Here is an 11,071-nt window from a genome sequence, read left to right on the forward strand (position 1 = left end):
TCGTAATGTTTTTTAATTAATCTAAGAGTGTTTTAGTAATTTCGGTCCAAAAAACACCCCTTAACAGACACCTTTGATTGGGGGAAGTAATTCATATGCCCCAATCAGTTTCCATATCCCAATAGCACGTCCAAAATATAGGCCTTTAGAAAAATTTCCTCCGTGGAGTTAGACTCCGAGAAAAATTCTCTTTATTTTTCCGGAAGAAGGCATTGTTAACGCAGAATTCAAGAATCAGAATCAGGTCTAAAGTGGGTCCACAATATAGAATAATGTTTTCGGACGGATGGAGCGTGATCTCGAACAACGTTAAGAGCTGACCGGGTTGCCTCCATAGCTAGGAATGCATTCACGCAAAACACTTCTAAACGAACAGGCACCGCATGATTCATGAAAATGTCATGAAATTGAAAATACTGGGTCATCCCCATTTGGTTTTCTCCAAAAAAAAAAAAAAATGGAAAATAGATGGAGAAGTGGGGCATCGATCTCTCGCATGCTAAGCGCGCACTCTACCACGGGAGCTACATTCCCAAGTTGTTTGAACAACAATTATCCAACTTTATCATGAAGAAATTAACATAATTAGTAAAAAATGAAATTATCGGTCAGAATTAGTCAGAAATTACCAAGTTATCTCTTTTTTTTTATCAATGATGGGAACAACACCAAACCTGCCAGAATCTATTAATTGTGGCGGTAAGTGTTCCAAACCATGCTCTTCAGGATATACAGATAGCCCGCGTAGTGCAGCTCGACCTGAACTGAGTGTACCCCAACGCAACCTATCAGAACCTGTCAATGCCCATATATGGCCAAAATGTTATACTAAGTTTCAAGTGCAGTGAGGTCTAAGCAAAAGTCCTAGCAAATTGTCAAGCATTTGGCTTTTCAACAACATCTGGACATTCATGTGTACTCTCATGACTCACCTTGGTATGAATGCTAGTCCCATAATCCAAATGCAGCATAATTTTGGACGATTTGCAGCGCTTCATCTGAGTTTCAATGGAGATAAACTTTGGAGAGAAATAGATAGTATATGCCGGTAGTTCTTCTGCTAAAGCTTCAAGTAAGGTTTTCCTGTGAATTGACCTATGTCCACCTGAAAGCCACATGTCCCTACAAAAAAGTCTGAGGTTACAAAGAGCATGAGTCGGATATGTCATGCTTCCGGCAATCAAGAGCATAAATCAGACATGTCACACCTCTGGCAATCTCAAACAGAGCCCAGCCTTGCCTAAATTTATTTGTCTACTCGAGTAAGATGAAAAACGACATTTAAGAATAGAATATGGATTGGTCAAATTGAACTTACCCTCCTCTAGGTCCACTAATGAGCTGGTTGTCCTAACTCCACTTGCCACATTTTTGATGTATGTCTTTCAAATCGAAACATGCAACAAAGAAACTTTTATTAGTTTTCTTTGAGCAGAGACTATAAAAATAAATTGCTAAAACTTAGATGGGGTATCCAAAACTGGGTAACATGCAGTTTTCAATTACCTAAATCAACGGATCATTTAGCTCGGTGTCTCTTAATTGATCTCCCTAGCATTTTTGTGGATATACACATTATAGAGCACTTTGGTATATAAAATCTATTGCTCCATAAAACTAAAATCCAACAACTGACCAATTAGCCAAACAGGAAAACTGCAAAACAGCTATACCAGAAAATATGCAGAGAAAGACAGAAGAAGAAAGTAAGAGTTTTTGCTTTTTGATAGGAGGGAAGATTGCACCAAGTTTATGAGCAATGCCAAGTGATTCAAGAGCAATACAAGCATTTGAGACGAGAATAAGTGCAACACCAGTGACTCTATGCTCATCAGCTCTTTCTAACACTAAACTTCTCACACCTACTTTCTTTAGTGCTAAACCAGCAATCCCACCTCTTACTATCAGTACTTCATCTTTTATCAACATTTTTTCCATCTTTCTCTCTAGAACTCTATTGGTCTTAATGTTCTAAGCATCTAAACAGATAGATCAATGATTCAACTAAATAATTGCAACATACAAAAGGTTCTAATTTTTATGAATAATGAAAACTTTGAAGTCAGCTGTAGTCACCAAATGAGACAAACTGAGGAATCTTTTTTTCTAAATGGAAACTAGTAGAATCTTTGATTTCATATCTTCAATAAGTTGATCCGAATACTAACTGAATATGAGTACAGAAAAAAATTGTATAAAAAACGTGCATGTATTAATGACAAAAGAACATCTCTACTAATATAGTGCAATACGCATATATACCTAGGAACATGAATAATAAGTCTGACTGTTAAAGAGAGTAGGTAACTTACCACAATTGTAATGCACGAAGGAACTTCATCAACCATCCTCCAATGCCACCCGATGACAATGATCCACCGCCACCACCACCACTTTGAGAAACCCATCCAGAAATATATGAAGGCAGTAATCTTGAGACAAATTCCTCCATTTCTAATGTAGGAATTTCCTATATGACGTCCTGACACAACAACATCTTCTATGTTGAGGATCAGTACTACAATTACGATGGTGAGTTGTTTTTAACCTTTAACCTTTTCCATAGCCCTTTCAAATTTATTGGAATCTCCATCTATATTATGGTACGAGACTAACAAAAATGAAGTTGGTCAAATTCTGTATGTCAAACTTCATTTTTGTTTAAGCTTAATGGCCGATATACCCGTAACCTGTGTTTATGGAAAAGTTAATCAAACATGACAGTAACTATTTATCCAAACTAAGAAGTTCAAAATGTGAGCCTACATTTTAGAGATCCCTTTATTTACATTAGGGACAACCTTATGAGAGATTTTTGTTTAACTACAGCCTACATTATTCTAGATCGAACGGACATGAGGGCACATTCCACTCGTCCAATTCCCCCAGCTAATGGGATAGACAGAGTTCTATAATCAATTAAGGAAATCAGTAAAAGAAATTGTTGAAGTTCTCAAATCCACACAAATACCCTCTCAGCATCATCCATTAAAACAATAACAAAAAAAAGATGCTACATTGCAATTGAAATTGTTGAAGTTCTCTTTAACTTAGGCACTAGTTTATATGTATTTCAGTCAGGACAGAAGCAGTAAGGAAACATGCAATATGTTGAACCAGACAGAGGGCATACCTGAGCAATGTGTGGTAAAGCTGAATGAGAGAGTACCATATGCAACAGTTTGGATGGCCGTAGGGTGCTTAGCCATAGTGGCACTAAATTTAGACCTTTACTCCCCTTCCTATTCATTCCAACTGCAATTAGTCCATAGCACCATCATACACTCAAGCCAACAGTAGCAGCATCTCCTTTTACTTCAATTGAATTCCCGGCCATCAACCATACCCTAACTTCCACCATCCGGAATTCGTCTTGGTTTCTTCATCTCGTTGCTGCAAATCAAATCTGACGAGAACCCATGTCTTCTAATTCATTTCGAGAATCTCACCTAACCCACTGAAATCCATAGCAGTAACAACTCCTCTTCTTCCCTGCTCAAATTCTGATCCACATATCGTCTATTTTTGACTGAGTTCCTTGTTCTAACTTAGGAAAATTGTGATGGCTTTGGAAGTTAGAGTTTAATCGTGAAATTCCGTCGATTTCTTCTTCAGTTTCGATGTTTGGTCAACAAATTAGTTCAACAACACTGAAATTGAACAAATTAGTTCACTCTGTTCCTCAATACCAATTGTGGATGGTGATGGTGATGGAGATGATAGTGGTGGAGATGATGGACTAATGGTGGTGGACTGAAGAAGAAGAAGATGGGAGCAGTTTCGATATGAACTTGGAGGAAGAAAAAAACTGAAGGATAAGGAAGATAAACGGAAAAAAAAACTATAAACTTTGAGGTGTCCGAGATTTGAACCCTCGACCTTTAGTTCATTTTAACAAAAAATCCAGCTACATGAGGGGCATTCTTGGTTTTTCAGCATGGATCATTCTCAATCTTTTTGTGGTAATTGATCACTTAAATTTGACAAAAAAGTGGTCATATAAAGGTCCTCCCTTGCTCCGCTCGGTCGGCCCAATTAAGATGGGTCCATGCAGAGAGAATACAAATAATCGATAGAACTCCTTTCCCTTCTTCTCCGGCGACCAAAAACTGGTTTAAGGTTTTTCCTTAAATCAGTGTGTGTTGGAGTGATTTTTCAGTCATTTGGTGTACGGATCTGAGAAGGGTTTCTTGGAATCATTCATCGCAGATATAATCAGAGGTGTTAATTTGGGGGAAAACAAATGGAGGAATTTTTGATGTGATCTAAAGTTTGCTTTGTCTCAATCAGGGGGATTCTGGATGTGAGTCAATTTGTCTTTCTCTTTTGCATTTCAGCTTCCAAGTTATAGCATAATGATCTGATTGTGGTGACATGAATAAGAAAGAGGTGATTGCAAAAATGACGAAATACTTTCCGGAAGAGTTTCTCCGAGAAATCTTCATAAGGCAACCAGGAAAGTCTCTTTTGCGATTCAGGTGCGTGAGAAGGTTTATTTGTGCCTTAATTGATGACTTTAGTTTTCATAGTATGCATCATGAGCTTGATAACTTAAAAAAGAACACTTGTATTATGTTTTGTGAGGGTAAGCGCAAAAAACTGTATATGATTGATTATAAGTCAGTTTTATCTCTGTTGTCATTGCCAGCATCATCAATAACAGTGTGTGAATTTACTAATCAGATAAATTATCTGTTGCACCAAAGCCTGCGGAAGCGTTAGGTTTCACTGCTACAACGGTACCTCGGTATTGCCAAGAACACAATCACACACACAAGAAGAACAAGTATTTAACGAGGTTGAATCCTCGGGAAGGAATAACAATTTTATATATCACCGTATAAGTTGGAATATACAAAGCTCAAGCAGAGAAGAAGAGAACTCTTACTAGTTCTGGTGTGTTTTCTCTAGTTCTCTCTATGGCTCTTTATACACATTAATAGGAGTGGACACATTCCTTAACAAGGCTTACTTTCCTACAAGTATAGGGTTTCCTAACTTAGCTCTAAGAGACAAACCTCTTAAGCTGCTATACTTAGGACACAAGTACTTGGTTTCCTTAACCAACTAGATTTCCTAATCTAGGCCTTGACCGACCTACCAACAATTCTCCACCTCGGATCATGCATTCATGCATGAGACGGTTAATAGATAAAATCACCTCCATCTTCCAACGTCGATTGAACCATCACTGGATGCCTACGTATCCTCAATAGGAATCAAACCCAACCGTAGTTCTCTGAAATGGCCTTGCTAGAAGGCCTCCACCAGGTTCCTAAGAACGTCTACCCCAAAAGGGTCTCTTACCAAACTGGAAGGATGTGGATCAATTTCGACCAATGTCGAAACTTGATCCCAGATACTACTTTAGTCAATATATCAGCTGGATTGTCTTTGGTATTGATCTTCACAAGTAGAATTTCTTCTTCTTCAAGAATTTCTCTCACAAAGTGAAATCGTACGTCTATATGTTTGGTTCTAGCATGATGCACTTGATTCTTAGCCAAATAAATTGCACTTGGACTATCACAATGCACAGGCAGTTGATCTTGCACAACTCCTAAGTCATCTAGTAAACCTTGTAACTATATAGCCTACTTAAATGATTCTGTCACTGCCATATACTCCGCTTCCGTAGTTGAAAGCGCCACAGCAGACTGCAAGATTGATCTCCAACTAACTGGTGTTCCTGCTACGGTAAGTACATACCCTGTAGTTGAAAGTCTCTTGTCCAAATCACCAGCATAGTCAGAATCCACATACCCAACACACAACTGATTGTTACTTATATCCTTCACAAGCTCCAAGCCAACATCAACCGTACCATAAAGATACCTCAAAATCCATTTCACAGCTTTCCAATGTCCCTTACCAGGACAATGCATATAACGACTGACCATACTAACTGCATGTGAAATGTACGGCCTTGTACATACCATCATATACATCAAGCTACCAACAGCCTCAACATATGGGACTTGGGCCATATACCTTCACTCTTCTTCGGTAGTGGGAGATATACGAGCATTCAACTTAAAATGAGCAGCAAGGGAGTACTTACAGATTTAGTTCCTTCGTTGACACCAAACTTCTGTAACACTTTCTTCAAATATACCTTTTGAGGAAAACAAACCTTACCCTTCTATATGTCACGTTGAATCTCCATACCAAGAATCTTCTTAGCCTCTTCTAGATATTTCATCTCAAACTCAGATGACAACTTGTGCTTCAAATTATCGATCTTTTTCTTGTTATTCGATGCAATCATCATATCATCGACATACAAGAGCAAATATATGAAATACCAATCACGTAGTGATAGACGCATTTATGTGTCTAATATATCTCAATTGTATATAGTGTTAGCACCCATTTTTGTACTTATTTGGTTATTTTATATATTTGTAGGTGTTTTCAGAAGAATAAGGATTTGCGGCGAAATTGGCTGAAAATGCGGCGTTTGAACCTCCATTGATAGAGTGCCGGAAGCGCCCCAGAAGTGTACCGGAAGTACCCCAGAAATACCCCGGAGGAACCCCGAAAAAAGTGCGGAAAATGCCCCAGAGGAAACTTGCTATATGGACCCTTGATTTTGGATAAGGGGTAACCTAATTACTAAGGGGTGACCCATTTCCAAGCAGCTGCTAAAGGGACACCAGGTCTGGTTAAGGGGACACCACATTCAAAGTTCAAATAATGGAATTTGGCGGGAAAACTAAGTTCACGTCTGATAATTCTCTGTTGGATTTCTGGGCAGTTTTGAGGGAGATTAAATCCCTGAAATCAATTGGGCTAGGCCTGTTAAGAATAAACAGATCGTATGCAAGTGATTTTATCGATCAACTTGGGCTGTAATGGCTGGGAGAAGCGATCAAAGTCCAAACAGAATACGTGTTCTCTGTGAAGTTTTCAAATATATTTTTAGAGATTCTGGGAGAGTTTTACGTTGAAGTAAAGTGTATCTAGTCTTGTTTAAGGATTAGGAGAAGTTTGGAGCGTAAGAAATTGCCAGAAGACGCGTACAAAGCAACAGAAAAGAGATTTCTCTCTCAACTGCACGTGAAGAAAAAAGGGAGATAAACTCGGATTTAATCGAGTTATTTGGACCCTATTGGTATATAAAGGCTGGTGGGAAGTGAGAGAAAGTTGGATCAAGAGTTTGGGGTCGATCCAGAGCCAGGAGGAGCGAAGAAGAAGGAGTAGCAGCAATGTTCACCTGCTGCTGCTGCTGCCATTAAAAAGCTTCAAGAACACGAAGAACAGACTCTCCAGGACAGTCTTATTTTCAGCAGCTTCAGAACAGTCTTATTTTCAGCAGCTCAACAACAGAAGATAGGTGTCGCAGTTCGCTGCAGTTTTCTGTTGTCGTTCTTTTCTGGACGACTTTTGTGAGTCTCAGAACTACTATTTTATAACTTTTGACTCTTTTAATTACACTTTGAGCTTTGAATTAATATGTTGAGTGCGTGATTGATATGAATAGCTAAACCCCAATACTGGGATGATGGAGGAAGCTGTTTTTCAGCCATGTGGTTATTTAAATAATTCTTAATTCACTTTTTGCACCGATTTTAATTGATTTATGATTTCAATTAATTACTTGTGATTTTGTTTGATGGAACATGCTTAGTCCTAGGGATTCTTGATGTTCCATGCTTATCATATACAAGTAATATTTTATGGAATCTAATTTGGCAAAGATAGAGTTAATACTTGTTTTATTTTGAGATATAATCGCCTAGAATTATTTTCTGAGCCACTTGAATATGAAACACATTGGAATCCTGAGTCCTGGTTCCTCTTGATCTTGTGACATATTGTGTATATATTTTTGTTTTTAAATCTATTCAAGTCCGAGCAACGAATCCGTATTTACCGCAAATCGAATTACTACAACACGTAGCTTCTTGAAGTATACACAATGGTCATAGTGACTTCTTGTGTATTTTTGGCCTATCATAAACTGGTCAAATCGCTTGTACCATTGTCTTGGAGACGGCTTCAGCCCGTACAAAGATCTCTTCAGTTTACATGCACAATCTTCTTTTCCAGCGACCTTGAACCCAATCATATGAGTCATATAGATCTCTTCTTCTAGATCACCATGTAAGAACGTCGTCTTAACATCTAGCTGAACTAGGTCTAAATCATATTGTGCTACCAAGGCCAACAAAATACGGATTGATGAGTGTTTTACCACCAGAGAGAATACCTCATTGTAGTCAATCCCTTCTCTTTGGGCATAACCTTTTGATACTAACCTTTCCTTGTAGCGTACTTGATTCACCAAAGATCCTTCTTTCTTAGCATATACCCACTTGCACCCTATGGCTTTCTTAACTTTCGGAAGCTTCATAAGAATCCATGTGCCATTCTTGTAAAGAGACTCCATCTCATCCAGCATTCACAACACTATTTCCAGGATTTTGTCACAGGCTATACCTGTTACTAATTGAATTTGTAACTGTTATAACCGTACTAAATAGCCCGTTATTAATAATTGTGACTGCGTTTGTAACGGTTTTATCTGTAACAAAATCCAGATACAGTCACATAAAAGAAACGTACAAATAATTAACTATCACATTTGACCTAATTTTATGATAGCGACACGTGTTATAATTATCACATATAAACCAACGATTTTAACTGTTACACCATAACTACAACAATTCACCAAGAGACACGTGTCATTTTCATGTTACGACTAAAGTAACGGATATAAGTGTTACTGTTATTTTGCAACTATTACTTAGAAGACACGTGTTTATTTTACTAACAATTTGTGTTACGGTTTTTCCCGTGACAATTCTTTAATTATAATTAAAAAAAGTACAGCCCAGGTCATGATTATAGACATGGGCTTCCAGTTTACAGGCCTATAATACTGGTCCTCATTCTAGACTCGTACTTCCAGTGTACAAGCCTACAATACAATTAAACTTGAAACCCAATTGCAAGCCATTCTTTTTGGAATTGCAATTCATACATTCACAAACTGCATAAAGGAAGTCAATACATTCAATGTAGAAGCTCAAAGAAAGTAATTTATCCAAAAACAATTCAATCTTATTCATTAATCTCAGACAAGAGTTATAATTGCAAAATAAGTCAAACATTTTTCAGCACAAAATTAAGTGCTCAATCTGAAATTCTTTTGCAAACCTAACTAAGAAAGTTCAAAATTATTCATACAATATAAAATTTTACCCGCCAAACTTCACCATTTATGTCTTTGATCGCTAACTTAAATTCAATCGGATCTAGACAAAACAGATCTGTAGAACCAAGAAACAAAAATGCTTAGTCAGTTCAAGTCCCAATAATACCGAAAAATACCTGCAAGGACAACATATGTTGCCTCTACAAATAAACACAAACCATGATCAGTCCTAAACTTCCCTAACAAAGGTTATATTTTAGGATGACAACTAAAAAATAGTGAATAAACACTTTACATGTATATCACAATTGAACACAAACTCAAAAGCGTTAGGACTTCATCATAGACCATTCTCAATCTTTTTATGGTAATTGATCACTTAGATTTGACAAAAATGTGGCCATATAAAGGTCCTCCCTCGCTTCGCTCGGTCGGCCCAATTAAGATGGGTCCATGCAGAGAGAATACAAATAATCGATTGAACTCCTTTCGCTTCTTCCCCGGCGACCAAAAATTGGTTTAGGATTTTTCCTTAAATCAGTGTGTGTTGAAGTGATTTTTCGGTCATTTGGTGTATGGATCTGAGAGGGGTTTCTTGGAATCATTCATCGCAGATATAATTAGAGGTGTTAATTTGGGAGAAAACAAATGGAGGATTTTTTGATGTGATCTAAAGTTTGCTTTGTCTCAATCAGGGGGATTCTGGATGTGAGTCAATTTGTCTTTCACTTTTGCATTTCAGCTTTCAAGTTATAGCATAGTGATCTGATTGTGGTGACATGAATAAGAAAGAGGTGATTGCAAAAATGTCGAAATACTTTCCGGAAGAGTTTCTCCGAGAAATCTTCATAAGGCTACCAGGAAAGTCTCTTTTGCGATTCAGGTGCGTGAGTAAGTTTATTTGTGCCTTAATTGATGACCCTAGTTTTCATAGTATGCATCATGAGCTTGATAACTTAAAAAAGAACATTTGTATTATGTTTTGTAAGGATAAGCGCAAAAAACTGTATATGATTGATTATAAGTCAGTTTTACCTCTGTTGCCGTTGCCAGCATCATCAATAACAGTGTGTGAATTTACTAATCAGATGAATTATCTGTTGCGCCAAAGCCTGCGGAAGCGTTAGGTTTCACTGCTACAACGGTACCTCGGTATTGCCAAGAACACAATCAAACACACAAGAAGAACAAGTATTTAACGAGGTTGAATCCTCGGGAAGGAATAACAATTTTATATGTCACCGTATAAGTTGGAATATACAAAGCTCAAGCAGAGAAGAAGAGAACTCTTACTAGTTCTGGTGTGTTTTCTCTAGTTCTCTCTATGGCTATTTATACACATTAATAGGATTGGACACATTCCTTAACAAGGATTACTTTCCTACGGGGAAATTAGGGGGAGACCCAAAAAAAATAATATTCTCGTTCTCAGGCCCACAATTAATTTTGTATACCGTGACACCCATAATTATATGGAATTATTATATGAATCAATACATAACTGGTTATGCATACTATATTTCAGGCATAACTCGTTATGCATACTATCTTTTTCAGGGATATAATTGGCAGCGCAACTTGGACATAACATATCTAAAAATCCGCGCTTTAGAATTTTACAAATTTTATATCGTTGGAAATCTTTTTAAAAGAGCTACGCAACGAGTACAAACAAGAATATCAAATTTTTGTTTTTAACGAAAAAATCGGAGGTGATCCTCATTTTAGGGAAATTTTTTGAAAACTTGATACTTAACCATTATGCAGTTACCAAAAACGATGCATAACACATTCTGCAGACGCATAACGAATTATGCAACCATTTTTTCGACTGCATAACAAGTTATGTAACCATTGTTTTGGTTGATTTTAGCCGTACATATAAAAAATTGATGCATAATGAAGTAT

The 11,071-nt window shown here is 37.3% G+C and overlaps 1 protein-coding gene across 4 annotated transcripts; it reads right to left on the minus strand.

The window, feature by feature from the left end:
• Positions 1–539: 539 nt before the first annotated feature.
• LOC113312462 lies at positions 540–3,817 on the minus strand. 4 transcript variants are annotated; one of them, XR_003341680.1, is made up of 5 exons: positions 3,134–3,817; positions 2,313–2,482; positions 1,319–1,382; positions 933–1,122; positions 540–795 (listed from the first exon to the last, which is right to left on the minus strand). XR_003341680.1 is itself a non-coding variant. In XM_026561216.1 (4 exons), the coding sequence occupies exons 2-4, from the start codon at positions 2,450–2,452 to the stop codon at positions 688–690; spliced, it is 438 nt and encodes a 145-aa protein (XP_026417001.1). In that variant the 5' UTR covers positions 2,453–2,690; positions 3,134–3,817; the 3' UTR covers positions 540–687. The 4 variants fall into 4 exon arrangements, 1 of the variants encoding a protein (XP_026417001.1); XR_003341679.1 differs by having other exon boundaries at positions 933–1,134; XR_003341681.1 differs by lacking the exons at positions 2,313–2,482; positions 3,134–3,817 and adding an exon at positions 1,507–1,651 and having other exon boundaries at positions 933–1,134.
• Positions 3,818–11,071: the final 7,254 nt, after the last annotated feature.

Source organism: Papaver somniferum, chromosome 1, assembly GCF_003573695.1.
Source record: "Papaver somniferum cultivar HN1 chromosome 1, ASM357369v1, whole genome shotgun sequence".
NCBI lineage: Eukaryota > Viridiplantae > Streptophyta > Magnoliopsida > Ranunculales > Papaveraceae > Papaver > Papaver somniferum.

What these genes read in the sequence shown, in the direction of transcription:
- LOC113312462 (XM_026561216.1), bottom strand. Translation starts at nt 2,452, where the DNA reads ATGGAGGAATTTGTCTCAAGATTACTGCCTTCATATATTTCTGGATGG. An exon ending in CTTCGTGCATTACAATTGTG is followed by an intron (nt 1,123 to 2,312) that starts GTAAGTTACCTA and finishes ACTTTTTTGTAG; the next exon opens with GGACATGTGGCTTTCAGGTG. An exon ending in GGACTAGCATTCATACCAAG is followed by an intron (nt 796 to 932) that starts GTGAGTCATGAG and finishes GGGCATTGACAG; the next exon opens with GTTCTGATAGGTTGCGTTGG.